General features: G+C 39.2%; 1 protein-coding gene across 2 annotated transcripts in view; it reads right to left on the bottom strand.

Annotated features, from left to right (window-relative positions):
* Nucleotides 1–19,023, bottom strand: part of grik2 (glutamate receptor, ionotropic, kainate 2) — a 162,735-nt gene extending 143,712 nt beyond the window's left edge. For both annotated transcript variants that reach the window (XM_017708225.2, XM_037536747.1), the window contains exon 1: nt 18,906–19,023. In XM_017708225.2, coding sequence (XP_017563714.1) covers nt 18,906–19,023 — 118 coding nt within the window. The remainder of the gene's footprint in view (nt 1–18,905) is intronic.
* Between the last annotated feature and the right edge of the window lie 336 nt (nt 19,024–19,359).

The following is a 19,359-nucleotide window of genomic DNA, read 5'->3' as shown; positions in this document are numbered from 1 at the left end:
ACAGGAGCTCCAGTTCTTCTTGCTGATCCATTTCACTTTGGCCATTGTGGACATGCATGCACTGTTAGCTCCTCTGGTAGTAGCGTTAAACCGTTTTAAGGAGCCGAAGTCTATACATGGATCACTGGCCACCTGATTAACCAGAGTGAACAGATTTTTTCTTTTTGCATGGGCACATTGCTTTGAAAACTTGCTGTGCATCAAAGTTTGTAAAAGAGTTGCTTGTATTAATATGATTTTTAAAACATTAGCATTTGTTTCTGCTTTATGATATGTATTTAGCATCTATTCTATTTGTGAGTGAATCAAATTCAGCCTATAATGATTCCTGTAATCTTAAACTCTAGAGCCACTGTTCATTCAAATAATTCAAGGTTTTACACAATTTTTCACCCACTCACCCTCTAATATTTTCAGAAGTGGAGAGCATCTGGCTGCTGGCTTATCTTTGTTATTCACTCAACTCATTTAACTCACAATATCGGAAGGCGTCTCATTTTCTTTCTGCATAGCAATTGTACTGCATCTCAATACATGAAAAAGATCTCATTTGAGCAGGCCTGAACCAGTCCGACACAGCTGAAAGGTGTTACGAATACATGATATACAGTTTCACTACACAGCATAGTAGTCAAGTTCTCCAAACTACACTGGAAAGAATATTCTGACAACCACTTCAGTTCACAGTACAATGAGGTAAAGATGTTACATGGTGGCCATTCAACTAAAAGGGAAAGCAGAGCATGAAAAGAGCATGAATTAACCATCAGATTGAAACTTGACAAAACCACTGTCTGCCTTTTGGCTTTCTTGTGCTTGCTTTTGGCTGTGTCTTTACTAAATCCTGAGTTTTGAACTAAGTGAGGCAGTGGGGGGTAATTTTGAGTCAGCGCTTTCTTGCAAAATCAGCTTCACACATCTGGTACATAAGCTTTAGTATAAGACAGTTCTCAGAATCCATCCTTGGCCTCGGTAAGCACAGTAAGCATGAGCCCTGCTTCTGGATCATTTGAATTTTCTGTGCTTCTGAGGAAAAAAAAAAGATCAGTCTACACAGCGAACTCTGAATGTGTACTCTTACAAATAAAAGTTTGTTGAAGCAGCGACATAGATGAACTGCTTTTGGTTCCCTAAAGAACTTTTTGCCAGATTTTTAAAGGCCCATTTTTGTAAGTGAGGTGTAAAGGTGAAGAACTTTTAAATATCTAAAGAACCTTCACATAGTGTAAATATTCTATAGCAATTAAACATTTAGAATAAAACTGCACATGAAGCTCAAAAACATTTATTAAAAAGAGTGTGGATAAAAACTCTTTATCAATTTTGTTAGACAAAATTGCACAAAACTCTCCTCTCCATCCTTCTATGGCCATTTCACCGTTTTGCACCAGGATTAGATTTGTTCCCCGAAAGCAAATAAAGACTGGGGAAAATATCCCACTATCATGTTTGCTGACATCCACAATTCAACAGTAAACTCTTTAAGGGTCACAGGACACGAAAGAAACCTCTATCACATTACAAAATAGTAGTACCTGCAGACTCACACACCCATACTACCTCTAAAAGATGGTTCTGGGCTAAGACAGTACAAAAGATGTACTGTAAATAATACACAGAGTAAAAAGAAACTACAAGAGACTTAGACGCTGGGAGGAGGAAGGAAGGTCACAGATGAGATACCAGGAAAGGAAAAAGAGATGGCGAGGAATACAGAGCTTGTTTGCTTTCATATTCCACTCACAAAAAAACAACGCGTTCAGACAGCCTTGGCTTGCGAGACATGCACAGTGCACCTCTTATAATTACTGTATGATCTTTTGTTCGTGCGGATTAAAGTAAGACAAGTTTTTGAAAATATCCACACAAGCTGCACCTGACCCTGAAAGATTCATGTTTTTTTTCCAGCTTGAGTCATATTCTCGGTCCCTGGATAGAAATCAAGCAAAAGTAATTTGATTTGATTGATGCTTGGATGTTCTATCATCGCTCTGCTAGCCTACTGAATTGGACAGGCCACCCATGTGGAGGAAAGAGGAAGTCTTGGCTGATTTTTGCCCTGAAGAGAGAGAATAAAAGCTGATTCTACAGCAGTTGGCCAACTTGCATTGTCATGAATGGCTGCATGACTGAAGGGCACTCAACATAACAATAAATAAATCAATACATAAATAAATTCCATCAATATTCCGTCAAGAAAAATCCCACAAAGTTAAGTCTGCTGCAATGAAGAGTGCAGATAAGCTCTACCTCTTTATACAGAAGAGAAAGATTTAAACAATATTCATGTTGCCTCTTTTTGCCCTACTATTATACATGTGTTCCCTTAATTCATATAAATGGGGTGCCAGCACGGAGATCAGCGCTCACTTATGTGACATCAAGCAGAACACTCCATCAGGAATGCTGTGCCTATTAAAAGAAAGAGACGCCGGGGGCAAAACTTTCTTTTTTTTTGTCTTTTATGTTCTTAGCCAACAGAAACATGGCTTACAGACCAGCCAAAAGGGTAGCTGTGGAAAAGAGGGCTGAAACTATTCCCCTTTTGGACTGCAGGGCTGTGTAGACTTATGTTTGAGTGGCATCACATCACATGTTCAGATGAAAGTACAAAGAAGAAAAGACTACAGAGTATACTCAGCTACAGTAGCTGAAGTAAATGCTCTCTCACTCTCTCTCTCTCTCTCTCTCTCTCTCTCTCTCTCTCTCTCTCTCTCTCTCTCTTTTCTAATCAGCGATACTTCAGTTCCCCTCTGGATGAAAGTGGTTGTTTTCATTAATCAGTAAGAGAAAACTCTCTCTAGAAATCTGTGGCCCAAACATGAATCTCACATGGGCACACACAACAGAACTGTTATGATATGGACAAAACTACAGTATAAACAGTACAAAGAGGTTTGAGTCCAAACAATCCCTTGAGCTAAGATACTGCAAGAAATAAAGCTCAGTGCTGATATCTAAAGACACACAATAGAGACTATTAGTAAGTGCAATACAATTCTTCACTGAAATGCTCAATTAAGATATATTGCTTGATATTGTATTTGTGATGTACATTAAAGGGCCCATATTATGAAAAACAAAATTTCCCTTATCATTTTGAAATAAGAGTTTATTCCACAGCCCATATAGTCCATATATGGAAAGTACATTTAGCGTCTGGATAAACGTTTAGCCACACAACGTGTTGTTATTTTTCAGAAGTGTGGTGCTTGTTACATAATGCTGAGGTAAACATCCGTTTGGTGATGTTTCGATCTGGGCTATTTGGGTAATTTGTGGAAATTACACAGATCCTTTATCCCGTACTAATCGACCAGTCAAATTACATTTACGGATCTACTGCGGTGAAACGTATCCACCTCAAATAGGGCTTAAACTGCAAAACAGACCATTTATTGTTTGTGTGTAATGAGAACACATTTACATATAGCCATCTATTCAGCCTACGGCAGTTCAGCTCCACCTATTCACACTGAGATGATCAGGAGTTCTTCAGCCCAGACTGCAATTTTAAAGGAAGCACAATATACAACAGCCAGTTGGAACAGAGATCAGTTGCATATATCGGTTTTAAAAGCACAATAACAAAAACAGCCTGTTTAGTTTTAAATGGTAAAGAGGGGTGAATTAGTATTGTTCTGACACGTACAGTTATGTGACGTAAGAACACTTCATAAAAAGTTTAGACTTTTCTAACATATTCAGAAATACAGACATCAAGTCTTCATTTAAACAGTATTGATAGATAAAAGTGATGTCATTTAACAAGTGACACTTAGAATTAACATTGTTGTCATCCTTGAAATATACAGTGATGCAGTTTTATCATGTGGATAATGTAAATGCCCCCTACATATATCACTACTACAAATGTGTCAAATTAAAATCAGGTGCACTTGATCGGGTGCTAATGATTACAACATCATTAGAAAAGATCTTGGAACACCTTGCCTAGACCAAAAGAGCTCTCTAAGGCCTTCAGAAAGTTGTAGATGCCTATGAGTCTGGGAAAGCATTTAAAAAGAACATAGGACACTAAAAGACGTCTCTAAGAAAATTTCATTAGGATCTACATCATTGATGTAAAAGTATGTGCATCTACCATTAGAAAAAGACTGCACCATTTTGTCCTACATGGGAGGTGCACTAGGAGGTACACAGACCAGGATCTCTGAAACAATGTACTATGGACAGATGAGTCAAAGATACGATTGTTTTGCCACTGTGCCAAAAGTCATGTGTGGCCAAAACCAAAGGCAGCATTTGATCAGAAGAACCTTTTATTAAGCATGGTGGTGGAAATGTTATGGTTTGGAGCTGCTTTGCTGCCTCAGGGCCAGCTTGCAATCATAGAATGGACTATGAATTCTATTTCATGCCAGATGGTAAAAAGAATGTGAGACCATCTGTAAAAACGTTGAAGAATTGTTCCTTCTAACAGGATAATGATTCTAAACTTACAAGTAAATCCACCCAGGAATGTCTCAAAAGGAAGAAATGGAGGCTTACAGTTTGCTCTAGACCAAGCCTGATCTAAATCTCATTGAAATGCTCTGGGGGTTTGAAATGGGCCATACATGCACGAAACTCCTCAAATATTGCACAGCTGAAAGAATTCAGTCCACATAAGAAACCAGCAGACGCCTACACATAAACGCCTACACATAAACGCCTACACATAAACGCCTACACATAAATGCCTACACATAAAGTTGTTTCTGTCAAGGGGAGCAAAACCAGTTACTAAAGCCAGGTGAGTAAATATTTTTTTTCGAATTCGAATTCGAATTTACAACCATTTGTCACTGTGTTTGCACACTGTGAAATTAGACCTCTGCATTTAACCCATCCGTGCAGTGAAACACCCACATACAAGCACGCTAGTGAACACACACACTAGGGGGCTGTGAGCACACTTGCCCGGAGCAGTGGGCAAGCCCTATCCACGGCGCCCGTGGATACGTGGATTTTGGTTAAACATACAGTTTAACCAAAGTTCAAATACTGATATTTTCACATTCCACAAATACTTACTTCTTCACATGACTGTAAAACTAAAAACACACCTACAGTAGCATAGTTAACATCTGACCAGGATTACTATTAAAAAAATATTTAGATTTATTGAATCATGCGAATGTAATTGATTCACATGATCCAACACCTACAAAAACTCAACTGGAACATCTGATGTTTGGTCAGGATGCTCACAAAACACAAGAAAAAAATATGATGTCAGAACTGCAAAAGTCAATATTATGATGATGACTATGAGCAAAATATTGCGCGCACACACATATACACACACACACAAAACATAATTTGCAGTTCTGCAAGTGTCACTGTTCACTATAGGCAATGCCCCTAGTACAGCATGCCCCATCTGTCGTTAATATGCACTAAAGGTGCTTTAATCAGGATGGATTGATCTGAGAGGGAGAGAGAGAGGAGGAGGAGGAGGAGGAGAGAGGGTGAGATCCAAGCTCTGGACTCAGGCGTTGGTGGTTGAATTATGTAGCCAGCGTCGTCACCCATGTCATAATGAGCTGAGGAGGATCCCGGGTGTGATGACCTGTATGTAACATCATGTCACACTCATTTACCGGTAGCAAGGAGCCAAAGGTCAACCAGCAAGAGAGAGAGAGAAGCGGGGGAAGAGGCTCCCTCTACCATTTATAACAGAACAGAACCACCAACAGATCTCAGCAATTCAAATTTGAAACACAGATGCATAATGATGCATTTGGCCTGTTCATACCGAATCATTTGGATTTCACACATTAGCATGTGTAAACGTGTACAAATATGGATGATAACATTTATGCATTTTACAATTTACATAACAGACCTTGTTACATTAAAAATCCCAAGTTACCTGGACTCTTTTGTGCACAGAAAGGATGTGCACAGGAAAACGAGTACTTGATAAAACCATCTGAGGTACAAGTACTCAAATACTAAAATCATTATTTGGGTATCCATTATGTTTTAACACTAAAAGACAGAGAAAATATCAAGGCAAACAATTTAGTGAAATGAGACTCTTTCGCTCTCATTTGTGAACACATCTGTTATTGTGACAGTTGTCCTGGCTGCTGTTTAAAATAAAAGAGCTTTTACCTATACACACTGTGTTGTCTGTGTCTTCTTCTGCACTGACATACATTTTGTTGCACTTTGTTACTCAGAATCCAAAACACAAGCGCCTGAACATGAACTCATTGTTAGGGACTGAGAAAGCAGAGATAGCACAGCTGTATCACTGACTAGACTAACTACTAGGTCCAGAAAGCTACTTCTCTGACAAATTACATGTCAGCACATCAACCACTGAGAAGAAAGTAAGACTACATGAAGATCGGCACTACATCTGCATAGTCAACTGTATTGCATGTAATGCCTAAATGTTGCTTTTTGTTACTTTTATCATCACTTGGTAGCCAGTAAAATGATTAAATGCAACATCCAGCAGGGACTTTGAAATCTTTAGAGATCCTCCCACATGTGACTGTTTCAAAACATGACTGTCAACATAGTGTTAGCATGCTGGAAAAATACAAAAGTTTTAAATATCACTGATGAAGCTGCCCCATACCACCTGTAAGTGCTGTGAAAAACGGTCAGAGATCTGTATAAACAAGAGATTTCAAGTGAGCTGTGTAAGTTCACAAAGTGGTTTACTTTTCAGATTATTTATTCATATAAGCTTTGTTCTGTGTCTTTTTGTTGTGTATTACTGAAAAGTGTTTGTGCTGTATCAGATGATAAAGAACACTTGTAGTTTATTGTATCATTACTTTACAGTAAAAAAGTTTAAAAGTGGTCCACCCAGAGATCAAGAGTGTTAGTTAAGGTTAAGAGTGGTCCACCATCCAAAAACATCAGCCAGTTTCTATGATAAGAAAGTGACCATTGATTAAGAAGTTGAGAAGTATGTAGCAAGTTGAATCTATGAGGTTGGTGTTTAATGTGATACAGTTTAAATTAGTTGAATTTGTGAGGATTTTTTCCACGTGTTCATTTATTTCCTGAATCATCAAGAGGTCATACATCACTACTGTGATCTAATCTTTCAACAGCTCCTCTGCTGTAGTCCCTACAGAACACAGCATTTATTTATATACCCTAAACGCTTTTTGCTTCCACTGCACAACACACCACACATCAATATTCCTCAATAATCTCAAGCACTACAGGCACCAATCCTAAACTGCCTGTGTGCACTCTCTAGCCAAAAAGAAACTGAGAGAGGAGTCCCTATCGTCTCTCAGAGCATTTTAAGATCATGTTTAATTCAAGGGAAACATCCTTTATTTATTTTGCTTTTTATCTCTGTCTTTTCTTCTGTTTTGCTCTGTGTCTCTCTTTCTCTCTGTCTCTCTCTCTCTCTTTCTCTCTTTCTCATCTTCTCTAAAGGACTGATGAGGCCTGACTGTGACATCAGGGGAAATCAAAGCTTTACCCCTCCCTTATGGTAAAGGCATTGGCGCACACATGCTGAAACACACACACACACACACACACAGACACTCACAAACACGCACAGCCTTCAATCCCCTGATTCCTCACAGCCCCAGCCCTGACGCCAGAGGAGTCATATTGAGTTCTGCTCTCTCAGTCTGATAGCATTCTCCATGGGGTCCCAAGGAAATCAGATAGGAGCATGGGAGTTAAAAAAGGCCTGACAAGTGTCTAGAGCAGAGGCAGATATACACACGCAGGCACATCTCCCACACACTCTCAACCACCCATCAGCAGTCAACACTAATACACATTCATATACTCACACACACACACACACACACACACACACACACACACACACACACACACACACATATGCACACATTCCAGCAGAAAGGCAAAAAAAGCTGAGCTAAACACACTACAGCTCAGATACATCAAGAGAAATATCTTCAGCCTTCAGCGTGCATCTTTCAAATCGCCTTTTCTCTTCATAACTATTTTTACTACAGCCGCTTCCTGTAATTGTAACACATTGCACATGATGCAAATTTATAAACAAGAGAATTAGTGATATGAGGTTGTATTCATAGTGCTAAATCTAATAAAAATGAGTGAATCATCTATTGTATACTGGATTCGTTATGGTGAGGTACAAAAGAGCAAGAGGAACAAAGCTACCTCCATGAGTCATCAGTCAGACTTTCTCAAGGGACTCAAGAAAGCTACCAAAGGAAAAGTACACACACACACTTGCTTTGATAAAATGTCAAGGCATGGGGTCACTCATATGTCCACATAACAACAAACAACTGTAAGTTTATAAGAGAAGGAAAAACCTTCAATGTACACTACCTTCTTAATGTGCAGGAACACATCTGATTGTATGTTTTCAATTTTCTTAAAAACATTTTCATCTTAAGCCTTAAGCTTAAAAGTTTCTTAAAAGTTCCTATGTATGACTTTATGTCCCAAAACAAAAATGGTAAAATCATTTTTAGAAACATGTACTTTTTTATGTACGGCTTAAGTAAAATTTAGTCAGAAATACAGTCATTATATTGTCCTAATTACTATTTCTCTTCCTCATTAAAAATTAATTAGTGGAATGTCTGTCCTCGTTAATGCTTGTAAGCCAATCAGGAGGATGGGGCCTTGTTTGGTAGAAGGACAATGTTTAAATGGAGTAAATCCCTATGAACTTTCATAGTTTAGAGGTGAGCAAGAATATATCACAATACTGTGTAATTTTTTTTTTCTCTCATCTGGTGTTAAATAACCTGTAGTGCCTCAATTAAAAGCACAATTAAAAACAATGAATGCAATTAATTTGTCTTTGACATTAAATATACTGCAGTGAATTAAATCCAGGTAAATGGTGCTAATCATGCTCTCTTGTGATGAAACTTGCAGTTGGCCAGTGTTCTTTAAGTACTGACAATATCCATGATATGCTCAAAAAAAGCATACTGTAAAATATGTTAACGTAGCATGTGTCATCATATCACTCGGACCTACTTTTGATGTGTTCAATATTATTGTACAATGTGGAATATAGTCAAAAAGAAAACTTGCTCTATGATTATGTAGAAAATCTTGGCCGTTTTGCTGGTGTTGACATTGTAGGTCATCCATTTCTCTGGTTTCCTGCCAAGCCAAGACAGTTTTGTACTGAAAATGTATGAATGCAAACACATACGTTCCCTCACACACACACAATGCTGACCCTCTTTGCTTGTGGTCATGAGACTCTGTGTCAGACATGGAGTTTGTGTTTCAGCAGCCAGCGCTGTGGGAGCTGTGCACTGACCTGCAGATGTTTGTCACACGAAGCTGCGTGTGAGCCCCACAAGCGACAGGCCCAGGGGTCAGCTCTGAGCAGAGTTCACACACAGTGGGGCCAGCCATAACAGCACAGAACAACCCAGGAGAGAAAGGAAAGGAAAGCTCCTCTCATTCCACCCCCACCCACTCCTCTCCTCCTGTGTTTCCCTCCCTGTGCTATTGTTCCAAAAAAAATTGCTGAAAATGTCAGCGGACAACTGTTGGCGCAAGCAGAGTTGGCGTTTAATAAGCACCCTGACCTCTCTTCAGTCTGCCGGGGAGCACCAGTAATGATTTTGTTTTCGAAGGGAGGGAACCGGACACGACAAACAGAGGGTTCTGTACGGCTATTGATTGAGCTATATCAGCCTGATAACCGCAGAGGAAGAAGCGAGTCGGAGAGAGACAGAAAAGGAGGATGAGGGAAATAAAGAAAGGATTAAAGATTTTCCCTCAGTGAATAAGCCATGAAGAAGGAGGTCAGGTGTAGTGAAACACAAAGGCACACAAATATGTGCAAGCACACATACGCATGCAAAGACATCCGCATCTTTCACATGGACAGCAACACCTCACCTGAAACACTGTACTTCTAAAAGAAAGCCCTGCTGTTATGCTGAAACAGACATAGCTGTATAATCCATGCTCTCAAGAGATTACCTGTCATTCTGAACACTCAAACCAACCTAAATTATATGACATCAATGTCTTCAATGACATTTTCAGAATTTAATTTAAGACCACATCAGCAGAAATTTGCCCAACAGGGCTAGACCAAGTAATAGTGAAGTGGACTTCTGATATCTATCCAATTCAGCTTTGTATTCCACTTCGATTTTTCAGAGTAGATTATTACTCAGGTATCTTTTGGGACCAGAGTGAGGATATGAGCTGGAATCTACCGTCCCCTGAGCCAGATCATTCTAATTCATAACCTTGCAAATGAGTTATTGACTTGGGGACGCCTCATGGCAGAATGTGAGGAGGAGGCTAAGACCTTGTAGTGCCTTTCCTATCCTTGCCTTTCTCTATCTCTCCTTCTCATAAAAGAATAGAGGTACCTAGAGATGCCTCTGCTGCTGGCCTAACTGCAAACAATGCTCGCACACACCGCTTACTCTTCACAAACCCCATAAAATTCCCGAAGGTCTATGTTCTTTACTACACCTTCATACAAATGCAAGGACAACAGAGTGCAGTACTTCACTGCGAAACTCAATTCATTCAGTGTGTGAACTACTTTGACATCGAAGTAGAGCCTCTGTTTAAAATGTTCAGATTATGTCCATATACAAAAGAAGTCACAAAAGCTCATTTTTGTGGTCATAAAAACCTAAGCACTTAAATTTGTTAATTTTGTCCATCCTTTAGCTTACAGTGGTTTAGCCCATTCACACAAAGGTATAAAGAGTGTTTCAGCCAGCTACTTGAATCAGGCACAATACGTTAAAGGCAATCAGAACAGAGGTAATTTATGTACCTCAGTCTTGAGCTCCTTTCATACACAAAAACCATTTCAACATCAGGATCCTTTTACAGATTATGTTGGGGCTGTGCGTCATTCATATATGCAGCCCTTTGCTCTGCCAGCCACACCACATTACTTTTTGTGCAGTAGCAGTAGCCAAACGTGGTGGATTTTTGCTGCTTCTCTCTAAAATCATGTACAAAATACGCTTTAGTCTCACATTAAATTAAAAGCAAACGTGCTGCTGAAATGTTCCACTTTGGCAGCTGTAATCTAGATATCCCTGTATTTTCCCGTGAAGTAACAACTTCTGTTTGTCCTGGTAATTACCCAGAAATTGTACAGAGGTCTAGTGCAGGTAAATTGCTGCGTCAACTTTCCCGGAATTTCTACCCCTGCATGAATTCACATTTAACCCTGTTCTGTTTAATTACTCTTAAAGTGAAAAAAGCAATGTTGAAATGGGCTCAAAAGACACTGTAATAAAAATAGCCTGCTAACCCCATAAAATCCCAGGCTTATAACATATTAATGTTCATTATTCATTAACTACAGGGACATCAATGCAAACGGGTTATGCTATACTTGGGTTATAGAAGTGTGTAATAAAAGATCGGGCCTATTGACAGGCTCTTGCTATTTAAGGGTTAAATTAATAAGAATGAATAAGGGTTAAAAGGATAAAGAAAGGTTATAAATGGTTTTGTTTTTGGTACATAAACCCCCATAAATAAATAAATGTAACACAAGATACAAGGACATAAAAAAATGAAAAAAATTTTTTTAGAAAATAGGCCCTTTTAAAACTGTCAGACTAAGACAGTTTACTTAAAATGATCATCTTTTCATATAATACTAAAGCAAATTACTAAAATGGATTTATGTTTGATTGTTTAATTTTCAGCTCATAGCTTATGAAGAAATAGAATATCTCTACTTTATAGGCTGCTTCAGACTACTCCACCAACTATATCTTTTACAGAGGCCAGGGTCGTGTAGCTCCTCTTTAAAGTTTAAAAGCATTTGTAAGACTGAAAGCACAAGGATATCAGGTGTGTTGAATGCCCTGTGCTGTTCTCAGGCTCTGTTATAGCCTGCAAGCAAAGCATTTTGGGAAACAATGATTTGAACATAGGCAATGTGCACAAAACATGCTGCTCATGAATGAATCCAGTGGCTCTGTTCCATTTTGGAAGTGCCATAAACATGTGTGTGTTCTAGTTTTAATCACTGTCTTGTCTGCATTTAGCTACAACCATAGATCTTTTGGTTATATCAAATCTGAACTATTCCAGTATCCTCAAACTCTGAGATTAAACATCAGGTATTCAGGCCTATTATTCAGTAAATGCTATGGATTATTCAGTAATCACCATGTAAGTTAATTAATGATGAGCACAGGAAAGGAAAGTGTGGTCTCTGCAGAGATAACGTCATGACTTGCTGCAAGTATAAATGCAGGAATTTATTCTTTAAGAATAGTATACTGTGGTAATACCATGTAGTGAAGAGCATCATTACACCCTGGGTGAGTTATAACATGTTTTGTGGTCAACATGCTATGGTGTATAGCATGATCAGTACAATAGCCAGTGGGAACAGGACTGAAAAAGCTAACAACTCCTGAGGAAAAATGTTAGGGTGGCCTATATTTTTGATATCAAAAAAGAAACTCTGAAAATTCAGAATATGTGAAAATTTGCTACAACTTAACAAATTCTGTATCTTACCATGACCGTATTGAAATTCCATGTGCCATTTTGAAATACAGTGAAGCCCAGTGGCTATCTTTTCACAGCTACAGTGGAACGTGTTATCTTTACTTAAGCAGGGAAAGTGCAACAGAAACATATTGTCATTTACAAGCAAGCCCCAGGGGTGAGGAAAAGTAGTGACAAGGGTGTTATGGTAAGGCACTTCAGGAACAACTTGGGAAAGAGCGCCTTGTTCAGGGACATAATTACATGGTTTAAGGAAGGACAATTCACACTCTTTCAGTACCAGGTGTACATCTTTTGGATTCCTCATCATTGTTTGCATGAGTAAAGATTTAGCCTGTAGGCTAGAGCCTCCACCCAGAGAGATACTGCTCCTCTAGTTATTATTAGACAATACTTGTCTGTCTATTGGCTTTCTTTTGAAACAGCATGAGGTGTAGTCGATTTCAAATATAAGCGGGAAGCCTTGAAATAATCATTTTTATACATCAAAGTGTTATGTTTTTTTAATGCACACTCCCTAATGCTGGCTAGACAAGCCCATCATTATCAGAACCAACTCTTTCTCTCTCTGCCTCTTTGTGTGCAAGTCCTTTTAAGTCACCAATACCACTTGCTGTGGTTTTGTTCCTTAAAATGGAAAAATGATATATTTTTAAGCATGGAACTGATTCATAAGCCTGAGATAGTTTCATATTTCTATAAACTAGCTGTGAGTGAAACATGAATATTTTAAGCAGCTTAGCAATGATTTAAATATATTTACTCAGAGTCATCTGGCTCTGGGCCAGGACACAGTGTAATACCCACAAAAAGCCTCAGCAGCTATAGTATATTTGAGAGCTGATAATTCAGACTGGCAGCACTAAGCAATATAAAGTCAATTAACAGAAGTATTTTTTTTATGTATTTATTTCCTTCAAAACTGTAGATCCAGATAGAGCAGAAACAACACAGCATGTGGAGAGAAATAAGCAGAACTATGTAAACAGTACAGGCCAAATAAACATGCAGATCTGGCAAAAGAAGCAGCCACCTCTGAAGTGTTGAGACTCTGTTATGACTCTGAAGTGTTGAGAAGACTGGGAGGTACTTCAAATTAATATATAAGTAAATCATCATTAGACTTGTAAAGGGTCTAATAAAATATTTCATCCCAAGCACAAGGATGTTCTTTTTTGATGCATTCACTACATGGAGAAAAAATTCAAGATAAACATCCCATAAATTCCGATCTCTGCTGTCCATTTCTTGTGTCAAACTTTCTCAGTCCTCATAATACTGTTCATCAAGGTGGTGGGTGTGGTCCTTCTATCTTAAAACAGAAGCCCAAGCTCTCAGAGTTCTTTTTCCTAGTACAGTCAAACAATCTCTTCTTATTTTATGATCATACATAAGATCTGGTCTCAACTAGCAAAGCATAATATGTCTGTTGCAGTTCAAAATCAACATTTTTTAAAACCATGTGCTTCAAATAATGTAATATATTTTTGTTTCAAACATTTGTGACCTACAACAACATGGATTATTTCACTCATTTATAATTCCATTCACACATACATGGATGCTTTATGAAGACTTCTGAAAAGCTCAAAGATTTTGAGGTCTACACACTTCCACTCATTACTACCCTGGCAGTGGATCTCTTTTGACTCCTTAAATAGCCAAAGTTTTATTATACATTTCTATAACCAATGAATAAGTAATTAGCCTGGGTTTATAGGGGTTAAAAAGAAGAAGTAAAAGAAAGGAAGATAATAAGTGGTTATCAGTTACTCTGACCAGATTATCTCAATGCTTTCCAACTGAATTTTATTACCTTTGTGATTTTATAATACTTTGATTGTCTGTGTTCCATTATTATACACTGTACTGTAGTGTAATGATAATTATGAAAAGATAATATGATGCATCTTTGGACAGTGACATAAATCACCACATCTTATGACCCTATTGTATGTAAGAGAAACTAAAGATGATTGACATCCTTGAAATATATGCTGAGAAGTATTTTACCCTCTGCGCTTTCCCCATGGCTCAGTACAAATACAGAGAGGCACGAATGTTGTCTGTCCTTCACTCACAAACATACACACTCACACACACCCAAGGTCATTGAACTGGTGGTAGGAACAGGCCTGTACTGAGGGAAGAGGTCATAAGGGTCAGTGCTGTTCCAAACGAATGGTCAGCACCACAGAGGATAGACAAGAGTCAATGACATAGAAACAAACTGACTGCCCATTTCTCTCTTGACCTAGAAGCTGAAGTCTGCTGTGGAAGGAATGTGATGACAAATGAATGCACCATTTTAGCCCTTTTAAATTGCAGGCTAATCACATACTAAGGCTTATTATTTAGTAAGTACAGGGACTTCAATGCAAACTGTTTGAACAATTATTGGATTATAGAACTGTGTAATAAAACTTTGGGCCTGCCGGAAGTGCCTTGGCCATTTAAAGAGTTAACTTAAAAGATTTGTTGTATCTACAGCATTTATTTTCTAAACCAATACACTCTATGCATTTTGCATTGACTTCACATCAGTTTGTCAAATAATGGAACTAATACCTTTGATAAAAATAAATACTATTGACGGAATCTTAATCTCAGCATCTGAGTGATGTTGTGTTAACATGATTAATTAGGTTAAACAGATTAATTGAGACATTAGCTTAAGAAATGTCATTCTTATTTTATACTTGACTCCATTGCTCACTCATCCGCTTATCCAACTATTGTGTCTAAGTAGCTTTCGTTCTCTGTAAATCTTCTTATTTACAGACTGTGTTTGTGTTTGGGGTAGTGCATACTGGTATTTTGCTGTCAGATGACAGAATTAGCATAACTGCAAAGCCATTTAACCACTGAAAGGATAAAAATATATGGGTCATCAAGTCAACAAATGAGCTGCTTTCTTGCGAGAGCTATGTGGTCAAACACCTCCAGATATCAGATGTGTGCTAAACATGCCTTGCATAATATTATAAGATACTGGCAGCTCAGGTTAGGGTAAGGTGGGTGATATAACGATATGACACCATTATCACAATAAATTAGTCTTTTTTTTAGATTACTACTAAAGATTTCAAACAGAGCATAATTGAGAGCAAATTTATTCGGATGTAATGCACAGTGCATGAAATATTCAATATAAATGACTGCATTCACTTTTTATTGCATTTTGTTTTCAATATTTAGCCAGTCAATTGTGTCTACTCTAATTTGTTAAACTTTTAAAAAACAATATAATGTGATGCATATCATGTGTTGCAAAAATGTCTTTAAGTATTGTGACACTGTATTTTTGCCTTATTGCCCACCCACAGTCCAAGGCCCCCAAGTTATCTGTATATATAATTCCAGACACTGATAACAATAAAATATGTATTCAGTGCACCAACAACCAACGGCTTACATATATCAGAATAAAAGAACAGAAATGATTCATGTGAGCTTTCTCTGTATGTAAGCATGTCTGTCTATGTGGCTGAAGCTGCTAGCCAGCTGTTGTTGCAGCCAGCTGCTTCCTGATGGGAGGAATCTGATGACACATGCAAAAGACAGCAGCTCTTTCTCTCTCTCCCCCGCTGGCCAATTCTATGGAAATCACTTATTCCCTCTGTGTAAGCTACTTCAGGTTATAGCCCTCACTAATTCCATTTACTTCAAGATGGACTACGATCTGTGCTCACTGGAGATACAGTTCACAAGTTCACAAAGGATTGTTAGGATTATGTCACACAAATTTTATGTCTATTTGATAAGATATCTTACTGGTCAGTTTGTAAGTATAGAATAGACGAGTGCTGATATGTCATATAGATGGACATTTTCATGTCACAGCCCAACCTACCTAGCAACAGTAGCCACAGACACATTTGAGGGCAGAGCACAGATATGTCAATGGAAGTGTCATAATTAACTTGTAGGACAATTCAACTTCAAGTCAAAGACAGTTACCTTAACCCCTTACATGGCCATGGGCTCACAGGCAGGCCCAAAGTTTTCATGCACACTTCTGTAACCTAAGAATAGCTCAACCCATTTGCACTGACGTCCCTGTAGTTACTGAATAATAAGCCTTAGTATGTAAAAAGCCTGGGATCTTATGGGGTTACACCAGTTTTTTTCAATAAAAGTCCTCAATTGTTCCTTCAACAATGCTCCAACACATATAACTCAGCTTATAAGCTTTTCAGCAAACCCTTCATTAAACCCTTTAAACCCTGAAGGCTTGTATATGGGCTCATAGTTCATCATTCTCATAAATAACATATAGTTTCATAGCAGTTAATTAATAATCCAAAGTAGTTACTGGATAATTAGCATTAAGATTAACAATTAAATTACAGGCTCATGGTTCAAGAGGTTAAAGCATGTGTGTTACAGAAGAAATTACATGCAAAGCAGAGCTGCTTATGGATCATTCCATTTGATATTATTATAGACAGTTTCTGTATCCAAGTGATTATTCTGTCTAATTAATGTCATGAAGCCGCACATAGCTTGATGCTGTTTTAGTTTTGTTTATCTCATTTGATTTACCAGCTAAGGTTGAAGGAAATCTACAAAAAGAAAGAAGTTTTATTCCTCTCTACATAGGCTGCCTCTGCTCTTGTTCATCAAAGGATGTTGGCCACACTGGATGCCTGTGTCCGATTACAGTAATCCACCTGTAAACACACAGGCTAACACTGTGTCTCCGCTTCAGCGCAATGAGCTTGGAGCGTCTCTCTCAAACATGCTGCAGACGTGCAAACCGCCAAACCGCTCACCATAATGCAACCTCTTATTCCCTAATCGTGTTAGGCAGCTGTTAGAGTCTCCGTTTATGGCTCACAGGAGGAAGATGAAGATGCACTGTTAAAAAGTGCTTACAAATTCAATGACCTCAGCTATGTTCCAGTAAAACAATAAACAACAGCCAAACATTAAAGCAGACTCTGTGACTGCTTACCAAATGTAAGCAGGCCTGGCTTGTTTTGATACAACTGCAGGCCTATTGAAACATTTACAGTGACATGAGAATCCTGCGTTTTCAGGTTTTGCTCTCATTGGACTATTTGTGCATTGAGAATGAGAGCACACTAGCCCAGACCAGTTTGCTACAGCAAGCTTCTATCCCAGCGTGTAAAGCAAAGTGCTTTGTAAATCAGCCTCAGTGGCCCTGTGCTCCTTTCAATCCTAGCAGCCCCAGTGTTGGTGTTGTGCGCCTCTTAAATCAAACGAGCACTTCACTTCCCCGCGATCAGGAAACCGCTTTGACACATCACATAATTAAAGGAAAGCGCAGACTGTCCTGTGGTAATTCCCCAGGGTGCATTTCACATCAAACTGATCGCATTGAGTGAGGCCAAAAAAAAGGCGAACTTCAGACAGGCCCTCCACCAGCAGCGGTGGCTCATTTTGGTCTAACGGCCCGGTGTTTGCACAAGGCTCGTTGTCACTGTCTGATTATTATTCTTACATATTACATAGATTAAACAATACCTGAAGTGAGAAGCCTGTTTGAATGCATAGATTTCTTTTGAGTGTGTTTCTGTGTTGTAGAGGTGAGGGTGAGCTCAGCTGGACACAAAGCTTTCCTTAAAACGGTTGCTAATAGCAACATGCAAGCAGAAAAGCCGGTGTAAGAAAAGAGAGAGAGAGACAGAAAAGAAACACTGCACTTCAAACCAACACAGTGATGAATTAATAAACATTAGTGTTTAATTAACACCTACAGTGTTGAAATGCAATAGTCCAGCTGGACACCAATGACCACTTCAGGTGTTGATTCAACACTGGGAATTCAGCTGTATATGATGTCTCTCTTCCACACAGCTGAGACAAATATCCCTTGAAATATAGCAAATAGCACAATAACTGCCAACTACAACAGCACAGATTATTAATGACTTTAAACATAATTTAGTGCCATTAGGAGCAATTTCAGCAGTCTTACGTCACTAGCCCTGCACTCGTTCACTTCAGCTTCATTTTTAAGCTGCTTTGGAGAAATCATAGCCTGCGGTGTCGTGCAGAACACCAACGAGTTTACTTTTATAGGGGAAAAGTATATCAGGATAACAACAAACAGTAATGGAAAGGACATTTAGAGACACTTATGCGCGCTACATCTCTGCCCACATCAGCACATACGCTATGAAAAGCCCCTTTAATCCACGCATCGCTGCGGGCAGCTGAAAGTTGAGGCGTTTGTGTGTCTAGTTAACGTGCTCTGCTGTTTTAAACGGAAGAGAAGTCTGCAGACGTGGACGCGACCCTCGGCGGAGTGCGCAGGCATGTGGCGTGCAAACACAGGCTGATAGTAAGTGAGAGTGTCACAGCAACACGTGAACCGCGGAGTGCACAAAAACAACTATGGCGCCCAAAACAACTCGCTGACCAAAATAAAAGGGTAGAAAGAGGAGGATTGTTCTTACCGAATCTCAAAACGTGCGGCATTCCTCGAGAATATCCCACACATAAGAGAGGCAGCAGCAGAAGCCTGACACAGCACCTGAATCTCGCATGAGTTATGAGCGGGGAGGTAATCTTCATGATGCCTGCGGATAAAAACAGAAGAATGGACAAGTCTTTTTTGTCTTTGTTTGTTTTTTAAATTCCCTCGGATCGAAGAAGAAAGGCTCCCCCGGATCGTGCGCTGTGCAGGGCGGGATGATCACGGCATGGTCGCGGCTCCTGCCGCCAGCCTCTGCGTGTCCGTCTCACTGCGCCGAGCAGCAGCAGCAGCAGCCTTCCGCCTGAGCGAGCGCCGGGGCGTCCATGTTAGTAGACGGGAGGCATCCGGGCCGAATCCATCCAGGAGGAAGGAGCCTGGAGGAGAGGAGGAGGAGGAGATGAGGAGAAAGAGGAGGAAGAGGAGGAGGAGGTGAG

The sequence above is a fragment of the Pygocentrus nattereri genome, chromosome 3 (assembly GCF_015220715.1).
Source record: "Pygocentrus nattereri isolate fPygNat1 chromosome 3, fPygNat1.pri, whole genome shotgun sequence".
Lineage (NCBI taxonomy): Eukaryota > Metazoa > Chordata > Actinopteri > Characiformes > Serrasalmidae > Pygocentrus > Pygocentrus nattereri.
The sequence above is the reverse complement of the archived record's forward strand: the minus strand, read 5'-3'. Positions and strand labels throughout refer to the sequence as shown.